This window comes from Mytilus galloprovincialis, chromosome 6, assembly GCF_965363235.1.
Source record: "Mytilus galloprovincialis chromosome 6, xbMytGall1.hap1.1, whole genome shotgun sequence".
Classification (NCBI taxonomy): Eukaryota; Metazoa; Mollusca; class Bivalvia; order Mytilida; family Mytilidae; genus Mytilus; species Mytilus galloprovincialis.
The window spans coordinates 389,275-413,500 of record NC_134843.1 but is presented as its reverse complement, the minus strand read 5'-3'; the positions used below and the strand labels follow the sequence as shown (position 1 = coordinate 413,500).

General features: G+C 33.2%; 1 protein-coding gene across 3 annotated transcripts in view; it reads right to left on the bottom strand.

Moving 5' to 3' along the window:
- LOC143078647 (MAM and LDL-receptor class A domain-containing protein 1-like) overlaps positions 1 to 24,226 on the bottom strand; it is a 175,528-nt gene that overhangs the window by 26,746 nt on the left and 124,556 nt on the right. For 2 of the 3 annotated variants that reach the window (XM_076253497.1, XM_076253498.1), the window contains exons 22-29: positions 22,546 to 22,634; positions 12,545 to 12,674; positions 11,824 to 11,999; positions 10,631 to 10,718; positions 5,238 to 5,354; positions 4,729 to 4,829; positions 3,776 to 3,908; positions 453 to 631 (exon numbers count right to left, since the gene is read on the bottom strand). In XM_076253497.1, coding sequence (XP_076109612.1) covers positions 453 to 631; positions 3,776 to 3,908; positions 4,729 to 4,829; positions 5,238 to 5,354; positions 10,631 to 10,718; positions 11,824 to 11,999; positions 12,545 to 12,674; positions 22,546 to 22,634 — 1,013 coding nt within the window. The remainder of the gene's footprint in view (positions 1 to 452; positions 632 to 3,775; positions 3,909 to 4,728; positions 4,830 to 5,237; positions 5,355 to 10,630; positions 10,719 to 11,823; positions 12,000 to 12,544; positions 12,675 to 22,545; positions 22,635 to 24,226) is intronic. The other variant, XM_076253500.1, reaches the window with a different exon arrangement.

Genomic DNA, 24,226 nt, shown 5'->3' with positions numbered 1-24,226 from the left:
TTTCACTATCAGAGCTTTCAGTTTCTAAGATTCATTCTTGTAAATTCAGAAACTATTGTGTTATATAAAAAAGAAGATGTGGTATGATTGCCAATGAGACAATTAATTTATTTGTGATTTTGTATTTTTTTAAATGAACTAAAATGCAAAATAGATTATTGTTAGTTCAGGAAAATCTTTGTAAAGATATATATATGTAATGCGTATATCATTAAATTTTGCAATAAAATTCAGTTGCATTATTTTCATAACATGTAAAAACTGCACAATAATTACTAAATTTTGTTATATGAAATGTTCTGTTATTTTTTTGTGCTTCAATCAAATTATTGATCTTGCCAGTTTTTTTAGCTTAATACAAGAGGGAAATACTAAAAAAAAATTTCCTTGCTCACTTGCTCCAAAAGAATGCTATTGTTAAACTTTCAAAAGTACAATAAAAAAAGTTATACCACTGGATCTGTGAAGCTGGGAGGTAATTCCACTTGATGGAAGACCCATTGATTTCCTTGGTCATTAGACTCGGACCACACAGAAGAAGAAGAAGAACCACGGTTACCAAACTTGACCTCCATAGTACCAGGAATACCATACATATGGAGGTAAAACTGCAAGCAATAGCTACTTGTACCTGCAGTAAATATAATATTGTGTTAAAGGTACCAGGAGTACCATACATATGGTGGTAAAACTGCAAGCAATAGCTATTTGTACCTGATGTTAATATAATATTCGTGTTAACGGTACCAGGAGAACCATACATATGGTGGTAAAACTGCAAGCAATAGCTATTTGTACCTGATGTTAATATAATATTGTGTTAAAGGTACCAGGAGAACCATACATATGGTGGTAAAACTGCAAGCAGTAGCTACTTGTATCTGTAGTAAATATAATATTGTGTTAAAGGTACCAGGAGAACCATACATGTGGTGGTAAAACTGCAAGCAATAGCTACTTGCACCTGTAGTAAATATAATAAAATTGTGTCAATTTTAGGCAATGAGTTGAAAGTATTTAAAGTTATATCTTGCCAATTGCATGTTAAACATTTTCTTGTGTTTTTTTTGGTATAAACTGTGAGGTCTCTTTTAACTCTCTACAAAAGCTTAAAATGACCTGTAGTTCGTCAGATCTGACTTTGAATATACAAGTCTGACCTGTAGTTCATTAGATCTGACTTTGACTGCACAAGTCTGACCTGTAGTTCATCAGATCTGACGTTGACTGTACAAGTCTGACATGTAGTTCATTAGATCTGACGTTGACTGTACAAGTCTGAGCTGTAGTTCATCAGCTCTGATGGTGACTGTACAAGTCTGACTTGTAGTTCATCAGATCTGACATTGACTGTACAAGTCTAACCTGTAGTTCATCAGATCTAACATTGTCTGTAAAAGTCTGAGCTGTAGTTCATCAGATCTGCCGTTGACTGTACAAGTCTGACATGAAGTTAATCAGATCTGACATTGACTGTATAAGTCTGACATGTAGTTCATCAAATCTGACATTGACTGTACAAGTTTGACATGTAGTTCATCAGATCTGACATTGACTGTACAAGTCTAACATGTAGTTCATCAAATCTGACATTGACTATACAAGTTTGACATGTAGTTCATCAGATCTGACATTGACTGTACATGGCTGACATGTAGTTCATCAAATCTGACATTGACTATACAAGTTTGACATGTAGTTCATCAGATCTGACATTGACTGTACAAGTCTGACTTGTAGTTTATCAGATCTGACATTGACTGTACAAGTCTGACATGTAGTTCATCAGATCTGACATTGACTGTACAAGTCTGAGCTGTAGTTCATCAGATTTGAAGTTGACTGTACAAATCTGACATGTAGTTCATCAGATCTGACATTGACTGCAAAGTCTGACCTGTAGTTCATCAGATTTGAAGTTGACTGTACAAGTCTGACCTGTAGTTCATCAGATCTGACTTTGACTGTACAAGTTTGACCTGTAGTTCAGGTTTTTGTTCATAAATTAGGCCATTAGTTTTCTTGTTTTGAATTGTTTTACATAGTCATATTTGGCCTTTTACAGCTGACTATGAGGTATAGGCTTTGCTCATTGTTGAAAGTCGTACAGTTAAGGAATAACAGTATTGTAGTTGCAGAGTTGCCACCGTCAATTGTAGATTTGACGGTCGCAAATGCAGTTTAACTGGCGACGCGTAGCGGAGACATTAAAACGGAGATTTGCGACCGTCAAATCAAAATTGACGGCGGCAACTCTTCAACTACAGTACTGTTATTCCGATTCTAATCCTACAAAAAGAAAAAATACGATAAAACTTGAAAAAATATCTAAATTTGTCAAATAAAAAAACCCCGCGAAACTTTATAAATGATTTTGGCACAAAGACGTCATGGCTAAACGTGATGTCATACAAATGAAAACTTACAAACTGGAGGTTATTACGTTACCTGTACATTTCAAATTCGAATAAAATCACATTAAAACGGCGAATTCGAGGTAGGAGTTGTTTTATTTTCGATTATATAGTAGTAATCGAACATTTGTTGATTCATCAATTCAAAATGGCGGGTCTCTCCTTAGTTACGCCTAGTCAACTGTGGATTTGACTGCAACTTTTAGCCAATGAAAAAAATTGCTACATCCAAATTGCATTAGAATCATCTATAGCTGTTAATTTCTTTGTCATTTGGTCTCTTGTGAAGAGTTGTCTCAATGGCAATCGTACCACATTTTTATATCAAAAAATTTGCACAACAGTACTGACCCCCATATCAGCCCGAGACGGAGTCGAGGTGCTGATATGGGTCGAGGGATGATACCCAGGCTGATATGGAAAAGGCCATGTATTAATCGCTTTATCATATACTTCCGACAATAGTTTTATGTAAGGCAAATAAACTAATGCAATAACTAAAACAGTCAAACATTTTATAAAGAAAATTAAAATTATGAATCAAATATACTATAGTTGTCAAACAACAGCATCATTAACTCCTTATATATTTATGGTAACATTTCCTATAGAGGCATTTTGAAACATTGAAAATTTGGAAGAGTTTTACGATCATTACTACTCCATGTTTGTTGTACTATAAAATGATTCATAATTGTCAATGGCATTTGTTAGCAAGTATAAAACTATCCCCACAAAAGTTCCCGTAAATTTTGACGTCGTCATAAAAAACATCTGACGTCACAATGGAAAAGTAAACAACCGATACCGGAAACACCGGAAATAACTTGCACTAGAGGCACTATTATGGGTTTTGTGCACGAGATGCACCTGATATGGGTTATCAGCCCGGGTGGGAAATTATGGCTTGTGTACTTCCGCTCATTACACATATGCAAAAGCTATCATATCAATGCTAAGTATCTGATAAAAGATGTTATTATACGAAAATGTTGCTATTAAATCGTGTTGACAAATATTTTGGATAAACAAATGGCCTTCGTCAGTGTCAAAAGTTTTAACAATACTGTTACAGTTTTTATATAATATATATGAGCTGTGCTCAAAAAAAAATTACGGTAAACCAACTTATTTTCTTGATCAATTTATTATCACGACTTTCATCAGTAGGAAACAATGCAAATATAAATTGTTGCAACAAAGTTAAACAAAGGATTGTTCCTTATTGATCTACCTCAAAAAATTTGAAAATCCCAAAATTTAATCACAACCCAAAAAGTATAAGAGCTTAACTTGAAATAAAGTATCTGCGAAAATAATTTGGTTTACAGTATTCAAGTTTTAATGTTAAATAATATTACCTGCAAGCAAAGTATTAACAGTGGACAAAACAGCTGTGTCCCCCTGAAAATTTGGAGATGAGGCCTCAGTGTAGACATACTGTGTGCCTTCATATGCACTAGAAGGGCCTGTACCACCACTAGGGGTTGATCCCTTGATAAAAAACAAAAGATATGAATAGTATAATGTGAAAGCTATACAAAAACTAAAAGGTACTGTAAATTCAGAAATTATGGCGTGCATTTATTATTGCGATTTTATCATTTTTGACTAAAATGCAATTTTAATTTTTCGATATTGAGAAAAATCCTGTTTATAAAAAAGATGTGGCACAATTGCAAATGAAACAACTCTTCACAAAAAAAATTGAAAATGTGAGTTTAAATTATTGCGATTATAACCCTGTCACATTTTTCACATTAATAAAACCATTGCAATAATTTCTGAATTTACAGTACTATTATCTCATTCTTAAATTATAGTTTTGAATAAACATCAGTAAATCATCTAATACACAAAAGAGGCCTCGTTTTCTCTGGGCACTCTGACTTCCTCCACCAATAAAAACTGGCCGCCACGAAATGGCCCAAAAGTGGTGCTTAAAAGTGGCGTTAAAACATAAAAAAATCAAAATCAAATCTAATACACAAATCTTCAGCGAGTTATAACGATTCATCAGAGGTCAATCCTTGCAATTTACAATGGGTATGTAATGTCAGGTAATAACACTGCAATAAAGAAAATGAATGAATTTGAAAGTCATATAATCCCTTCTGTTTAAGTATATATATGCCTCTCACTTTAAATATTAAAATTTAACTGTCGGGAGTGGAGTAATATCATAATACACTTGTTGCAGTGATTGAATCTATATTTATCACTGTCATTAATAACTGATAAAAAAGTAAATCATACCATTGTTTTTTTATCTAATAGCTAATGCCCCTTTAAGTCATTCACATAAGCCACTTACAGATCTATAAGTCCACTGAAAATCATCATCATCAACATTTTCAAACACACAATTATTTTCTGTTTCAAAGCCACAAGTAAATTCTGATACTGTTTTCGCATCTGCAAAAAAAAAATATTCAAAGCACTGAGAGCCATTTGGGACAGATAATAGAATATGAAAGTAATTGTGATTGACAACAGAACATCATCAGAAGTTTATCATATATCTCAACTATCAAAAATATAATGATGCACACAAGCAAAAACTTAATTAATTGATGATGTCTTAAAAACGCAATATACATGCAAGTTTGTTAACAAAATTTTAAGTGCAACATTTTAGTTTTGCAAATTCCATACAGTTAAAATATCCCAATCTACAAAAATCTAAAACAATAAATGTATTTTCAGTTGAGAATTGATGAATGATGAAGACTGTTGATTGATCTAGGTTTTTGCAGGTCTTTTCTTCTTGTGATAGCCTGTCTATTTAAAAAATATTCAACTTCTAGTCCATTTCTGACTTACCAACTGCACAATTTTGTCCTATAAATCCACCCAGACAGGAACAGGTGTAACCAATGGCTGTTGTTGTTTCTGAACAGGATGCACCATTTAGGCAAGGACTGTTGTCACATGGACTCACTAAAAAAAATATAAATAACCAACATATATATATTAATAAACATAAAATAAGAATGTGTCCATAGTACACTGATGCCCCAATCGAACTAGCATTTTCTATGTTCAGTGGACCTTGAAATTAGGGTAAAAAATTAGGCATTGAAATGAGAAAGATCCTATTATAGGGAACATGTGTACTAAATTTTAAGTTGATTGAACTTCAACTTCATCAAAAAAAATAACCTCGACCAAAAAGTTTAACCTGAAGCAGAACAGATGGATGAACAGACGGAGGAACAGACAAAGGAACGGACAAACATACCAGAAAACATAATAACTTTATAACACTCACCAGTAAGTGGTATTTAACAGATGTTCCCTACTCTGGTATTTTTTACTTAATGTCAGATATTAAAAATTCTCTATTTTCTTCCACATAGTGCCAATAAAATTTACCCTTACATAATATTATAACAGTAAGTTTTAAAAGCTATATATATATAGATTAACATTAACATTAACCCTGCCACATTTCTGTGTCTGTTCCAAGCCAGAAGCCTCTGGCCTTTTTTAGTCTTGTATGATTTTTAATTTTAGTTTTTTGTGTATATTTTGGAGTTGAGTATAACATTCATTATCACTGAACTAGTATAAAGTTTTGTTTAGGGGCCAGCTGAAGCATGCCTCCAGGTGCTGTTGTTTCTCACAGCGTTGAAGACCCAATTGTGGTCTTTAGCTGTTGTCTGCTCTTTGGTCACATTGTTGTCTCTTTGACACACTCCCCATTTCCATTCTCTATTTTATATAAAACTTTTAAATACTTACCATAAAGTGGTTTATTTTCCCATGGTCTAAATTTTACTATTTAAAGGATATTCCCTACTCTGGTATTTTTTATTTAAGGTCACATATTCTAATTCACTACTTTTATCCAATTTACCCCCACTTTTTTTTTTATAATATCATTACATTAATTTTAAAGGCTATTTTTTAAAATCTTGACAAATCCTTGTTATTTTTCCATAGTTTTTTAAAGAATAAATGGTGATTGTGTCCATGGGACACAGATGATGCCCTTGCTTGCATATGATATAAGTTATAAAGGGACATAACTGAAGAATGTTAAAAGAGATGCTACTCTAATTTGTACTTGATTTGTGTTTTGTCTTTATAAGCATTGTGTATAAGTTTCATAATATTTGGTTGAGGCAAACTAAAGTAAGAGAACGGAAACAAAAAAATCAGCAATTATTTCATTTGTAAAGGGGCATAATTCTAGAACAGTTAAAGTGATCTATGTTTAGTGGTAATAAGCATTTTGTAAAGGTTTCATAACTTTTGGTTGAGGCAAACCTAAGTTAGAGAATGGAAACAAAACATTCAGCAATTATTTCATTTGTAAAAGGCATAACTCTAGAACATTTAAAACATGTTTTTCTGGTCTAAAGAAAATGTGGTTTTAAACATGAGTAAATGCGCAGCAGTGTAGTCGGATCGTCTCTTGGCAATACACACATATCTAAAATGCGATTTACAAAATTACTTTTAGATTTTAAGATTGGACATAATTATTTTATGTGTGGATAAAGAACTTTTATTAGTGTGGATCTGATGAAAATACTCGGTGGAGGATATTCAGTGAATATACTAAACATTTTAATATACTGTACTCCAGGTTCCAGGATGTGTGCCTTGATTGGCAGGTTATTGACTCTGATTTCTCTTATACTGAGTTTTACCGTGTGTATTGTTGTGCGTTTGTTTTTTCTTCATTGGCTAGTGGTATAGGGGGAGGGTTGAGATCTAAAAAATAAAACATGTTTAACCCCGCCCCAATTTTGTCCGCAGTCAGGAGCATCTGACCTTTGTTAGTCTTGTGATTTTTAATTTTAGTTTCTTGTGTATAATTCGGAGTTTAGTATGACGCCCATTATCACTGAACTAGTTATACATATTTGTTTAGGGGCCAGCTGAAGGACGCCTCCGGGTGCGGAAGTTTCTTGCTGCATTGAAGACCCATTGGTGGACTTCAGCTGTTGTCTGCTTGACACGTTCCCCATGTCCATTCTAAATTTTATTTACAGAAACAGAAACAGATCCCAGATGTGGTATAGTAAACATAATATTACAATAATTAACATACCACCAGCACACGCTCCAGGCTTTAGTTGTGTAACAGGAGGTGTGCCTTGATTGGCAGGTTATTTACAGAAACAGATCCTAGATCATACAGGAGCCTGTAATTCAGTGGTTGTCGTTTGTTTATGTGTTACATATTTGTTTTTCGTTTATTTTTTTTACATAAATAAGGCCGTTAGTTTTCTCGTTTGAATTGTTTTACATTGTCTTATCGGGGCCTTTTATAGCTGACTATGCGGTATGGGCTTTGCTCATTGTTGAAGGCCAAACGGTGACCTATAGTTGTTAATGTTTGTGTCATTTTGGTCTTTTGTGGATAGTTGTCTCATTGGCAATCATACCACATCTTCTTTTTCATATACTAGATGTGGTTTAGTAAACATGATATAACAATAAGTAACATACCACCAGCACACACTCCAGGCATTAGTTGTATATCATCTATAGCAATATCTCCTTAACCCTAACCACTATAATTAACATACCACCAGCACACACCCCAGGCATAGGTTGTATATCATCTATAGCAATATCTCCTTAACCCTAACCCTAACCATAATTATTAACATACAACCAGCACATGCTCCAGGCATTAGTTGTATATCATCTATAGCAATATCTCCTTAACCCTAACCCTAACCCTAATTATTAACATACAACCAGCACATGCTCCAGGCATTAGTTGTATATCATCTATAGCAATATCTCCTTAACCCTAACCCTAACCACAATAATTAACATACCACCAGCACATGCTCCAGGCATTAGTTGTATATCATCTATAGCAATATCTCCCTAACCCTAACCCTAACCACAATAATTAACATACCACCAGCACACACTCCAGGCATTAGTTGTATATCATCTATAGCAATATCTGCCTAACCCTAACCCTAACCACAATAATTAACATACCACCAGCACACACTCCAGGCATTAGTTTTATATCATCTATAGCAATATCTCCCTAACCCTAACCCTAACCATAATAATTAACATACCACCAGCACATGCTCCAGGCATTAGTTGTATATCATCTATCGCAATATCTCCCTAACCCTAACCCTAACCACATTAATTAACATACCACCAGCACACACTACAGGCATTAGTTGTATATCATCTATAGCAATATCTCCCTAACCCTAACCACAATAATTAACATACCACCAGCACACACTCCAGGCATTAGTTGTATATCATCTATAGCAATATCTCCCTAACCCTTACCCTAACCACTATAATTAACATACCACCAGCACACACTCCAGGCATTAGTTGTATATCATCTATCGCAATATCTCCCTAACCCTAACCCTAACCACTATAATTAACATACCACCATCACACACTCCAGGCATTAGTTGTATATCATCTATAGCAATATCTCCCTAACCCTTACCCTAACCACAATAATTAACATACCACCAGCACATGCTCCAGGCATTAGTTGTATATCATCTATAGCAATATCTCCCTAACCCTAACCCTAACCACAATAATTAACATACCACCAGCACACACTCCAGGCATTAGTTGTATATCATCTATAGCAATATCTCCCTAACCCTAACCCTAACCCTAACCACTATAATTAACATACCACCAGCACATACTCCAGGCATTAGTTGTATATCATCTATAGCAATATCTCCCTAACCCCAACCCTAACCACTATAATTAACATACCACCAGCACACACTCCAGGCATTAGTTGTATATCATCTATAGCAATATCTCCCTAACCCTTACCCTAACCACAATAATTAACATACCACCAGCACTCGCTCCAGGCATTAGTTGTATATCATCTATAGCAATATCTTCCTAACCCTAACCCTAACTACAATAATTAACATACCATCAGCACACACTCCAGGTATTAGTTATATATCATCTATAGCAATATCTCCCTAACCCTTACCCTAACAGCAATATCTCCCTAACCCTAACCCTAACCACAATAATTAACATACAACCAGCACATGCTCCAGGCATTAGTTGTATATCATCTATAGCAATATCTCCCTAACCCTAACCCTAACCATAATAATTAACATACCACCAGCACACGCTCCAGGCATTAGTTGTATATCATCTATAGCAATATCTCCCTAACCCTAACCCTAACCACTATAATTAACATACCACCAGCACATGCTCCAGGCATTAGTTGTATATCATCTATAGCAATATCTCCCTAACCCTTACCCTAACAGCAATATCTCCCTAACCCTAATCTTAACCACAATAATTAACATACCACCAGCACACGCTCCAGGCTTTAGTTGTATATCATCTATAGCAATATCTCCTTAACCCTAACCCTAACCACAATAATTAACATACCACCAGCACACGCTCCAGGCTTTAGTTGTATATCATCTATAGCAATATCTCCCTAACCCTAACCCTAACCACAATAATTAACATACCACCAGCACACACTCCAGCCATTAGTTGTATATCATCTATAGCAATATCTCCTTAACCCTAACCCTAATCATAATAATTAACATACCACCAGCAAACACTCCAGGCATTAGTTGTATATCATCTATAGCAATATCTCCCTAACCCCAACCCTAACCATAATAATTAACATACCACCAGCACACACTCCAGGCATTAGTTGTATATCATCTATAGCAATATCTTCCTAACCCTTACCCTAACCACTATAATTAACATACCACCAGCACACACTCCAGACATTAGTTGTATATCATCTATAGCAATATCTTCCTAACCCTTACCCTAACCACTATAATTAACATACCACCAGCACATGCTCCAGGCATTAGTTGTATATCATCTATAGCAATATCTCCCTAACCCTTACCCTAACAGCAATATCTCCCTAACCCTAACCTTAACCACAATAATTAACATACCACCAGCACATGCTCCAGGCATTAGTTGTATATCATCTATAGCAATATCTCCTTAACCCTAACCCTAATCACCATAATTAACAAACCACCAGCACACGCTCCAGGCATTAGTTGTATATCATCTATAGCAATATCTCCCTAACCCTAACCCTAACCATAATAATTAACATACCACCAGCACACACTCCAGGCATTAGTTGTATATCATCTATAGCAATATCTCCCTAACCCTAACCCTAACCCTAACCACAATAATTAACATACCACCAGCACACGCTCCAGGCAATAGTTGTATATCATCTATAGCAATATCTCCTTTCCATGATGTTACTTTATTAGCCTCTATAAATAACTGGAAGATAAAAAGCTTGTAAAATTAAATCACCTTATTATATCATGGTAATTGATATTTGATTTTAGCCAAAAAGTTTAATTTTTGTGAACTGATTTATTTTCAGTCAAGTTCAATAAATGGTGATGAATTAAAAATGTTTTTCATGGATATTTGATTTTGCTTTTTACAAAGTCATGTCCTCAGATAATTTATACTTTGTAGAAAATCAACAAAAATAGGGACTGAATGAAAAATAATGAATCTTCTGCATCAGAAAATTAACTACTGTAAAAGCAGAAATTTTGTGGTGGATTGAATTTAAGTGGAAAGAATATATCCATGAAATTAAAAACCCCACGAAAATTAACCTTCATACACTATCACTTACATTTAATGGAAACCACAAAATTAAATCCCCATTAAATCTTACATATAGACAAAACCACAAAATTAAATCCCCATTAAATCTTATTTATAGACAAAACCACAAAATTAAATCCCCATTAAATCAGTGATAATTTCCTTAATATTTTATTCAAATTCAAAGAAATTGTTTAGGGAGATCACAACAATAAGCAGGAAACTATTGAACTAAAGACCCTATGTTGCTCACCTAGGTCTATGTTCATCTTCAACAATGGACACATTCGTCATTGAAAAACAATATCTCAAATAACTAGTTGTTTGACCATTTCAGCCATTGGAGTTATTTAATGTACAAACTGTCTTGATGATAATTTTCATAATTGTAATTTTCTCTCTATCCATTTATATAATTTTCAAGATAAAAGGCAAAAGTAAAAAAAATGGGCAAATTCATAATTAAGGGGCTTCAACACCAATGAAAGATGTTCAACAGTTTTGACTTAAAAAACACAATAAGTAGAGCTCAATCTTCTACAAATTTCTGCCCGTCACATTTTCTCTTTTTATAGAGGTTCATAAATAAGACATAATGGTTATTTTATAGCTCTGTGGACCATACAAAAATTTTTTTGTCCATTTTTCTCTATTCATATTTTTTTACCTTTTATTCTATAAATCTTGTTCTCTATTTTATAATCCCATCCAGAACCTAATTTATATCATTTATATAAAGACATCTAATTGTATACAAACAAACCTTCATTCCTGCAGCACCAGTAATTGTAACCATTCCCTTGTTCCACTGGTCACCAAGGTTACCAGATTCTATAAATACTTCATTTTCAGGGGCTGTAACTCCGGTTGATATTTTGAGATCTCCCATTGTATCCAAACCAAACATGTGATATTGAAAAGTCAAACAATAGTCACCTGCTGTTAAGGAAAAAAACCCAATTTATTCTATATTTAATAACAAATTGCTGAAATTCTTTTTTAAAGATCAAATAAGCAAATTTTTCTTTCTTTACTTTTTGATTTTGTACAGTTTTTAACGGAAGGCTAGCAAATATTTTTTTCTTCATCTTTTTGATTTTATACTGTTTTTAAGGGAAGGCTAGCATATTCTCTTTATTCATGAGACGTTTACTTTCTTCTGGTTGCATTTTACTGTTTTTTTACAGAAAGACTAGCATATTCTCATTGGTCAAAACTTTTAGGAATTTTGGTGCTCAATGCTCTTCAACTTTATATGTTATTTGGCCTTTTAAACTTGTTTGACTTCGAGTGTCACTGATGAGTCTTTTGTAGACGAAATGCACGTCTGATGTAAATACAAAATTTAATCCTGGTATATATGATGATTTTATTTCTATAATAAGTTATATCATATTGGCACTCACACAACATCTTCCTATATCTATATTTCACAGAATATCGTTTTATTGATAATTCCTTAAAACAAATAATATATAATTTACCATTTAAGTTCGTTGACGATTCCAACCTAGCCACATCGTTGCTACGTCTTGGTGAAGAAACTTCTACATACTTGTAGTTACTGCCTTCTACAGCTGATTGTGGTCCAGTGTCCGGAGATGGAGTGCTTCCCTATATATAATTACATAAAAAAAGTACTATAAATTATCTTTAAAGAATGTTTCTATATGTATAATCCTTTTTAATGACTCTTTTAGTCTACCAGTCAAGATTTAGAACAAACATTTCTATAATTGTCCCATCATAACTATTTTTAGGTATGTTTTGGTCAGATAACTCTTCAACTGTTTGGATACTTATACATCCTTGGCTTTCAAATATTCAGTTTTAAGTGTTCCTGAAGAAGTAAATCCAGAGGAGCACTTCAGAAGCATTAAATTTATTACTTGTTATTCTTTTTTTAAAACCTGCTTTGAAGGGAAATCTCGTCTAGCCCATATAAAAAAGTAGATGTGGAACAATTAAAACGAGAAAACCTACAAACTAATTTTGAATAACGAAGGAAAAACAAAGACCAGACATCTAAAGACTAAATTATAAATCTGTTCATGATGAAGTAATACCAAGGCATTTAAGACTAAATTATCAATCGGTTCATGATGAAGTAATACCCAGGCGTCTAAGACTAAATTATAAATCTGTTTATGATGAAGTAATACCAAGGCATCTAAGACTAAATTATAAATCGGTTCATGATGAAGTAATACCCAGGCATCTAAGACTAGATGCCTAAGTAAATTATAAATCGGTTCATGATGAAGTAATACTCAGGCGTCTAAGACTAAATTATAAATCTGTTCATGATGAAGTAATACTCAGGCATCTAAGACTAAATTATAAATCTGTTCATGATGAAGTTATACTTAGGCATCTAAGACTAAATTATAAATCTGTTGATGATGAAGTAATACCAAGGCATCTAAGACTAAATTATAAATCTGTTTATGATGAAGTAATACTTAGGCATCTAAGACTAAATTATAAATCTGTTCATGATGAAGATATACACAGGCATCTAAGACTAAATTATAAATCTGTTCATGATAAATAAAGGCAACAGTAGTATACCGCTGTTCAAAACTCATAAATCCAGGGACAAAAAACAAAATCGAGGTAACAAACTAAAACCGAGGGAAACGCATTAAATATAAGAGGAGAACAACGACATAACACCGAAACGTAACACACACAGAAACGGACCAAGCATAAAGTAATACCAAGGCATCTAAGACTAAATTATAAATCTGTTCATGATAAAGTAATACCAAGGCATCTAAGACTAAATTATAAATCTGTTCATGATGAAGTTATACCCAGTCATCAAAGACTAAATTATTAATCTGTTCATGATGAAGTTATACCCAGGCATTTAAGATTAAATTATAAGTCGGTTCATGATGAAGTTATACATAGGCATTGTAGACTAAAGTATAAATCTGTTTATGATGAAGTGATACCCAGGCATCTAAGACTAAATCATAAATCTGTTTATGATGAAGTAATACAGAGGCATCTAAGACTAAATCATAAATCTGTTTATGATGAAGTAATACAGAGGCATCTAAGACTAAATTATAAATCTGGTTATGATGAAGTAATACCAAGGCATTGTTATTCTTTTTTTAAAACCTGCTTTGAAGGGAAATCTCGTCTAGCCCTTATAAAAAAGTAGATGTGGAACAATTAAAACGAGAAAACCTACAAACTAATTTTGAATAACGAAGGAAAAACAAAGACCAGACATCTAAAGACTAAATTATAAATCTGTTCATGATGAAGTAATACCAAGGCATTTAAGACTAAATTATCAATCGGTTCATGATGAAGTAATACCCAGGCGTCTAAGACTAAATTATAAATCTGTTTATGATGAAGTAATACCAAGGCATCTAAGACTAAATTATAAATCGGTTCATGATGAAGTAATACCCAGGCATCTAAGACTAGATGCCTAAGTAAATTATAAATCGGTTCATGATGAAGTAATACTCAGGCGTCTAAGACTAAATTATAAATCTGTTCATGATGAAGTAATACTCAGGCATCTAAGACTAAATTATAAATCTGTTCATGATGAAGTTATACTTAGGCATCTAAGACTAAATTATAAATCTGTTGATGATGAAGTAATACCAAGGCATCTAAGACTAAATTATAAATCTGTTTATGATGAAGTAATACTTAGGCATCTAAGACTAAATTATAAATCTGTTCATGATGAAGATATACACAGGCATCTAAGACTAAATTATAAATCTGTTCATGATAAATAAAGGCAACAGTAGTATACCGCTGTTCAAAACTCATAAATCCAGGGACAAAAAACAAAATCGAGGTAACAAACTAAAACCGAGGGAAACGCATTAAATATAAGAGGAGAACAACGACATAACACCGAAACGTAACACACACAGAAACGGACCAAGCATAAAGTAATACCAAGGCATCTAAGACTAAATTATAAATCTGTTCATGATAAAGTAATACCAAGGCATCTAAGACTAAATTATAAATCTGTTCATGATGAAGTTATACTTAGGCATCTAAGACTAAATTATAAATCTGTTCATGATGAAGATATACACAGGCATTTAAGATTAGATTATAAATCTGTTCATGATGAAGTTATACCCAGTCATCAAAGACTAAATTATTAATCTGTTCATGATGAAGTTATACCCAGGCATTTAAGATTAAATTATAAGTCGGTTCATGATGAAGTTATACATAGGCATTGTAGACTAAAGTATAAATCTGTTTATGATGAAGTGATACCCAGGCATCTAAGACTAAATCATAAATCTGTTTATGATGAAGTAATACAGAGGCATCTAAGACTAAATCATAAATCTGTTTATGATGAAGTAATACAGAGGCATCTAAGACTAAATTATAAATCTGGTTATGATGAAGTTATACCCAGGCATTTAAGATTAAATTATAAATCTGTTTATGATGAAGTTATACAGAGGCATCTAAGACTAAATTATAAATCTGGTCATGATGAAGTAATACCCAGGCATCTAAGACTAAATTATAAATCGGTTCATGATGAAGTTATACATAGGCATTTAAGACAAAATTAGAAATCTGTTCTTTTTCTTAAAAAGTTCATCGGAAGATACCAAGAACTTGTTGATGAATATTCCATATCAACTTCACAAATAATACATGATGGTCGTGAAGTATAGATTTTGCGTACTGACGTTGGTTATCATCTTAATAACGTGTTATAGTATTCTTTTATTTGTCTTTATTAATATTACTTTTACTGTTAAGTCAGTTTTTTTTAGATATTCATTTGACGTGACTATGTGCTTATGTAAAACATCATACTTTGAACGACAAAATTATTTCATTTATTAATATTACTTTTACTTATGGATTTTGACATACTTTGAATGACACAACTATTTTATTCAATAATACTACTTTGTCTGTTAAGTCTGTTTTTTATGATATACATTTGACGTGAAACTGTACTATGTATCCCGTCATACTTTGAACCACATAATTATTTTATTTATTATTATTACTTTTACCACAGTGTAGATACTATTCTGTACGCTATCCGGAAGTCGCGATTTTCGAAGCGAGAACTTTTTGGATCACATTTTAAATTTGTTGGATATACTTTATTAAACGGTAAGATGTTCATCTGTACATTGCCTAATGATTAATTCAGCTGACATCGATATTCACAAATGGTTTATAATTAAATTTAGCACATTCATTATTCGTATCTTTGCCTTAATCAAGAGATTTTCAAGTGCATCACTAAGGAAAATCAGTCGGTGAACCTAAAAACAATCGTTTTGCACCCTTACTGTGCAAATTAACGTAAAAACCAGACTTAATTAACTAAATAAAGTATATCTTAAGTGGTGGTAAAAGTTTCAGCCAGATCTTTGAAGCCAGAAATAAGAAAATTACACTTGTTTGAGTTTCTCACTGTACGATCAGTCTCGCTTGTATATTTTGAAACTGTATGATCAGTCTTTATTTCACTGTATTCGAGTGGTGATTTCAAGTTATTTACGATACATTAGAAGGTGGCATTTTTCTAAATAACACAAATGTATTTCAATAAATTCACATCCTGAAAACTTATCAAACATGTTTTAGCTTGATAGGGTGTACTCGCTTACTACATTAAGTATAAGGATGTTTGAATGTTGCTAAAATAAGAGGAAGGTTTGTTGTTTATATAAGTTTCAGAAATGTCCTCCGTTATACTTAAAATTGTACAAACACACAGATTTAATTGTTATATAAAAATGCATGTATTTACAAACATTCGAGGCCGTACTGTAGCCTATAATTGATCACAGTTTCTTCACTTTGTTTTGGATGTAGATCTGTCTTTTTCACACTCAATTGTACACCACCTAGTAAAGCGGTGGTTTATAATGATAATGTAGTCCGTATTTCCGTTCGTCCGTTGCACCGGTACAACGTGTTTAGCCGGTTTTGTAAGCACATCTCCTCATAAACCACTTAATATACATTGGGGTTTCCAGACATTTTTAAATGGAGAGGGGGTCCAATCCAGGAGAAAAGAGGATTCCAAATATATGTTCCCATACAAATGCATTGATAATGCATTAAAAGAGGGTTTCAAACCGCCGGATCCCATTTTTCTTGAATCCGTCACTGGTATAACTATTAATTATTTTTTCTCGGATTCCGTATCATAAATGATAATATAAAAAAGAAGATGCGGTGTGATTGCCAATGAGACAACCGTCCACAAAATGACACAGACATTAACAAATATTGGTCACCGTACGGCCTTCAACAATGAGCAAAGCCAATATCTCAAAGTCAGCTATAAAAGGCCTCGAAATGACAATGTATAACAATTCAAACGAGAAAATTAACGGCCTTATTTATATAAAAAAAGGAATGTATTTCGAATTTTATTAAAAATCTTTTATGGGGTTTCTTTATATAAGATACGGACATTACATTATATGGGGGCACCCATCAGGTATTTTCAACCGGGACCTCCAAAACGTTAAAATTTTTCTAAAATTGCTCCATTTTTAATCAATGAATGTATTATGGACCTTCTATTTCGAATTTTTGGTTAAAATGTTTTAATGTTTCTATATCTACAATACGGATACGGACTTTGTCATAGCCTTATATTGGGCGTACCTTTTTTATATCCGCAACTTCCTTCAGACACTTGTCATAACTTAAATTTTACTTAATGAATCTTTTTCAGATTCCTAATCATTTAATTCAATTCTGAACCTCTTATTTTGATTTTTCGAAAATTCAGCAGTTTTCTATTTCCATTTTTTCCACTTCCTTATTGGGTGGTACCCATTTACTATACGCAACTTTCAAAAACTTACCATATATTAATAAAACTTCCTCATATTCTTTATTAAATGATGCCCCTGTGCACCTATAATTTAGTTTTTTTTGGTGGTTTGTTTTTTTCAAAACATGGACTATAGAAGTGGCGGTGTATTATTTCGTTAATTCTTTCCTCAATATGTAACTTTAAAAGAGACAAGCTTGATGTATGTTATCACCAATTGGTCAACGGCAGACGGTGTAAATAGTCTTTAAAAATGTAATAGCTAAGCAGATAACTGCAACGACACACTATTACAAAGTCAACAAGCGAATCATGTATTGCTTTTTAGGCATGTGATTTTAAATAAGACTGACGGAACAAAAATATAATTATTTTCCCGTCTACAAAAATCATCAGAAATATATTTGTATTGTCTGATGAAAGAAATTACACGTTATAGTTCCCTGGACAGTTCATAATATCACATAGACACGTATATACCTTCAAATTGCCGTTGTTTTTTTTCTTCAAAATCACGACTGGTCGTACAGACAAAAAATCTGAAATCGCTTCTAGAATACAGTCAGTTTTAGACTGATCGTACAGTAATTTATTTTGGGATCCTCAAGGAAAACATATTTTCTATTTGAAATACGAACATTTTACTTAAATACGGTAATAATATTGAAACAGTATATATTTAACTGTAAACTGATGCAAATATTTGCAATAAAAGATTATTTGCTTTGTACTACGAGAGCACAATTGTCTATCGATTTCACTTTTTTCTATGAAGTTGGTGTGATGCACACGTATATTTTATATTCTAATGCACGTTTTTGTTACAGTTACTCATATTTATGATGATATACATACATTGAAGATGTGCAAAGCACTTTATAGACATAGGAGTAAACAAATGATGAGAAAAAGCACCGAAACAAAACCGTTTTATTAGCCAGTTGGAAATCATCGCTTCGAAAATCGAGACTTCCGGATAGCGTACAGAATAGTATCTACACTGTGTTTACTGTTAAGTCTGTCTTTTGTTATATCTACTTTACATGACTCTGCAAATATGTATGCCGTCATACTTTGAACGACAAAATTATTTTATGTCTATCTGTGCGAATTTCAAACGCGCAATTTTATACCAGTACTGAAAACCTTCCATCCTTTACGGGTAGACTTTACATAGATCAATAAAGTCGTATAAGATAAGCAAAATGAGTATGTTAAATTTGATGTATGCCTTTTTGTGCTTCTTCGTCACATTTGTTGTTTTTATAGTGATTAAGATGATAACACAATATTGACTGCTGTACTCCTATTTTTGACATTTTTACTCTTTGAGTATGTTTGTTTTGTTCATGCATCGTTGACACTGTAATGGAATTTGATGCGACTGTCATACAAGTGAGAGGTTTAGCTAGCTATAAAACCAGGTTCAATCCACCATTTTCTGTACCAAGTCAGGAATATGACAGTTGGTATCCATTCGTTTGATGTGTTTGGACTTTTGATTTTGCCTTTTGATTTTGGACTTTCCTTTTTGAATTTTCCTCGGAGTTCAGTATTTTTGTGTTTTTACTTTTTACTACAACCAAGTCGATGTCAAGTTTCTTCCTAGATGAAACTTTACTGCTGGTGGATTATTCCCCGAGGGCATCATTAACTTGGTAGCTTTATGAATGATGAATACAAATAATACTAAGAACAAAACGGCTGGGACGTCGCCCGGGTTACCAAGGTCCCCTTTTGCTGCACGGAACACTGTAGCATTTGATTTGTGTGTTCCACGGAATATCCTCCGGGATACCCCTGATACCTTTTCATAAATTAAAGCCATGTTTCATTAATATTTTCGACTGTTTGAATACACCTGCTACAAGTGAATCAACACCTATCATTTCTTCTTGTAAACACAAAAAAGGAAAAAGGAGCACGTGTAAGACACGTAATATGTTAATCACGACTCCTGATTTCACCAGTAACTTAACAGGAAAAACGTATTATACTAAATCTTTCGAGCCTCTGGACTGTTCCACGAACAATGTTGTGTACGGAATGGAATGTACTTTGTGTGGACTACTTTATGTTGGTGAAACTCGACAAACTTTACGTAAAAGGATGAATCAACACCAGTCTGATAATAAAGATCCGCAATTCAGGGTTCTTTATAACCATTTTAATCAACCGGACCATGATCCTTCGTTATCTATGAAAGTACGCATCATCGAGAAAATTTATCACCACAAATAGTCCTGTACTTAGTACTCCTTTCCGAAAAGATAGAGAAAATTTCTGGATAAGGGAACTAGGTACTGCAATGCCATATGGTTGCAATGATAATGTCAAAGGAGTAGGAAATCTGTCAAGTCCAGCCTGCAGTGATGTGAATGTAATGAGTTTATTTAATACTACCTTACGAAACCAACCTAGTCATGGACAAAAACGTTACCATCGGCCTAATGTAAAAAAGTCTTCCAAATCGAGATCGGCCTCTTGAAGCTTTAATGACCTTCTTTCTCATTTACATCATCCGTTAGGGTTACATTACATTAGAACTATTCTTTTTTCACTCCCGGTTAATTTTCTAAAATGTTAGATTATGCACTTGACAAAGGAGGCACCAATACATTTTCTCCAATATACAGACTTGTCAGTATAATTTGTGATGTAGCTCTTTTCCGTCTCTTTAAACCAGTAAGATCGGACCTTTACATGAGGAAAAGAGGAAATTCCTTCCTGTTTACTTTACCAATAGAGGAATTGATGCAATCAACATCAGCAACGTTCTACATTACAAGGAGGTAACATCTAAAATTCCTATTTATTTTCAAAATCAGTCTGTTCCTATTGTATCCTACAGTTACACCAAAACCATTGCACCCAAAATATTTAACTATAAACAAGCATTACAGGAACTAGATTTAGAACAATACCTAAAAAAAACCTCTGACATGTGACTGTTCCCACTCGCCTTACAATTACAGCCCCTCTGGCCATGTTATTACTGGGGATCTAAACATAATTCAACATGAAAATTTCCGAAAGGTGATTTCTCGTGGTCCTAAGTTTAGAGAACCCCAACACATCAATTGGAACCATAACTTCAAAATGATTATGGATTCCATTGAGGACTACGCCAGAGCATGGGCTAAACGAGAAGAAGTTCAACTTGACACTTTGTCAGAATGGGTCAAAACAATCAGGTCTCTGATAAAACGTCGCATTCATAAGTTGAAAAACTGTGTGAATGATCGACGTAAGTCCACTTTCAGTGACAAAGAGGCTGTAAAATGTCTATCATCTCTTCAAGATAAGTATGTTGTTGTTCCTGCGGACAAAGCTTCAAATAATATTGTCTTTATATGTAAATCGTATTACTACGAGTGTCTTATAAAAGAATTAGGAATAAATGAGCACTGAGGTAATCCCACATACAAAAACATATCATTTGACAAGGATGAGATTTTGGCGAATCATAAGTCCTTCATGGCTTCTATGAACATTGCATTGAACAACAAATCGGAGGACTTACCTTGTTTGTATAGGATACCTCAACTTCACAAAATTCCGTACAAACAACGGTACATTGCCGGCTCATCGGCATGTTCTACTAAAGAATTGTCCATTAGATTGATTAAATTCTGTCCGCAGTTAAAGAGGGTCTTCAGATATACTGTGAAACTGTTTACTCGCGTAGTGGTATTAACCATATGTGGAATCTTAAAAACTCTAAAGAACTTCTGGATAATTTTAAATCTCGGTCTTTTTCTGAAATTAGTGTTATTAAAACTTTTGATTTTTCAACCTTGTATACAACCATTCCCCATGTGAAATTGAAAAACCGTCTAAAAGAAATAATCCACAATGCTTTTCATCATAAAAATGGTAGCATACGCTATAAATTTATCACTTTGGGATACCATAAGGCATATTTTGTTAATAAGGAACAAAAGGGTAAAACATACTACACAGAGGAACAAGTGATCAGTATGCTGGAATTTCTTATTGACAGCATATTTGTTGAATTTGGAGGTAGACTTTCATGATGAAGTTATACCGAGGCATCTAAGACTAAATTATAAATCGGTTCATGATGAAGTTATAGATAGGCATTCAAGATTAATTATAAATCGGTTCATGATGAAGTTATACATAGGCATTTAAGACTTAATTATAAATCTGTTCATGATAAAGTAATACCGAGGCATCTAAGACTAAATTATAAATCGGTTCATGATGAAGTTATACTTAGGCATCCAAGACTAAATTATAAATCTGTTCATGATGAAGTAATACAGAGGCATCTTAGACTAAATTATAAATCGGTTCATGATGAAGTAATACTGAGGCATCTAAGACTAAATTATAAATCTGTTCATGATAAAGTAATACTGAGGCATCTAAGACTAAATTAAAAATCTGTTTTTGATGAAGTAATACCTAGGCTATTTGATCATCAATACAAAAATTGAATTTACAGTATATCTGTTTATATTTCTTTTTATGTTTTGTACTGATATATCAAACATATATATTCTATCATCTTATGTATTTGTAATGTAATTGATTGTAATGATAAATGTTTGTTTTTAGTTTGTTTGTTGATGACAATCTATATTTTGGATTTTACATGAATAAAATCTTTTTACTTTGACTTACACTTCTAAGAGTCCAATCAAAATCATCATTTGTAGCTTCAACCAAAAAACATGGAGCACCATCTTCAAATGTACATGTCAGGGTAACTTCTGAAAAGATAAGAGAAAAACATGGAGCACCACCCTCAAATGAACATGTGTAGGTGCCATCTGAAAAGATAAGAGAAAAACATACAGCAACACCCTCAAAAGTACATGTCTAACGTAACGGTACCCAAATTGTAACGAGTACCCAAATTGCACTTATTTAGCAAAAATAGCAATGGAAATCTTACAAGATTTCCTAGAGACTTAACAAGTTGTATTTTTATGATCCGATAGTATGCACGTCTTTCAATATAGGTAAATATATTTATATATACACAAAACGTTTACAGTATTTATCAACAGATGAAGTGTTTACTGAAAAAGCAAAATGTACTGAAATTCAAAACGTCATCTTTTTTAAATTAGCAAATACAATATGTTTCAAGTATCCATTTCTTAAAAAAAAAGAAGAGTAAGCATGGACAAATATCCAATTGTTCAAAATATTTGAAAAAAATAAACAAAAGCTCTTCTGTTATTCGACTTTTGACGATGCAAATTTAAGCATGGATGCAATTTGGGTACTCCTCATTACAGAATCATTGATGGTTTGGAGGTTAGTTCAGAACAATTTTTCTCTGGTTCCATATGAATTGAAAATCAAATTGGTGTTCATATATAATAAAGAAGGATACGGCTACTAAATAAACACAAAATGGAGATGTTTGTCTTGATAAAAAAACAAGAGGCTGTCACAACGACAGCAAACCGGATTTATTAATATTTATTTGTGTCCTGCCAATATCACAAGAACCATTACTGATGAATGGTGAAAGTGAAAATCGTTAATATAAAATTTGACCTCCATTTTGTCATCAGTATCAACATCTTAAAATTTGAAAAGCTTAGATTGAATGGTTCATGAGTAAATGCAACAACGTGAATGGAAACGCCATTTCACAATCTTTCAAGAACCATAACTCCTGAACGGTAAAAGTCAAAATCGTCATTATTGAACTTGACCTCTAATTTGCCATCAGAAACAACATATAAAAATTTCAAAAGCTTTGGTTGAATGGTTCATGAGAAAATGCACGAACACGACTGGAAACACCATTTTTCAATCTTTCAAGAACCATAACTCCTGAACGGTAAAAGTCAAAATCGTCATTATTGAACTTGACCTCTATTTTGTCATCAGTAACAACATATTAAAATTTGGGAAGCTTTGGTAAAACAGTTCATGCGTAAATGAACGGACACGACTGGAAACACCATTTTTCAATCTTTCAAGAACCATAACTCCTGAACGGTAAAAGTCAAAATCGTCATTATTGAACTTGACCTCCATTTTGTCATCAGTAACAACATATTAAAATTTGGGAAGCTTTGGTAAAACAGTTCATGCGTAAATGCATGGACACGACTGGAAACACCATTTTTCAATCTTTCAAGAACCATAACTCCTGAACAGTAAAAGTCAAAATCGTCATTATTGAACTTGACCTCCATTTTGTCATCAGTAACAACATATTAAAATTTGGGAAGCTTAGGTAGAACAGTTCATGCGTAAATGAACGGACACGACTGGAAACTCCATTTTTCAATCTTCCAAGAACCATAACTCCTGAACGGTAAAAGTCAAAATCGCCATA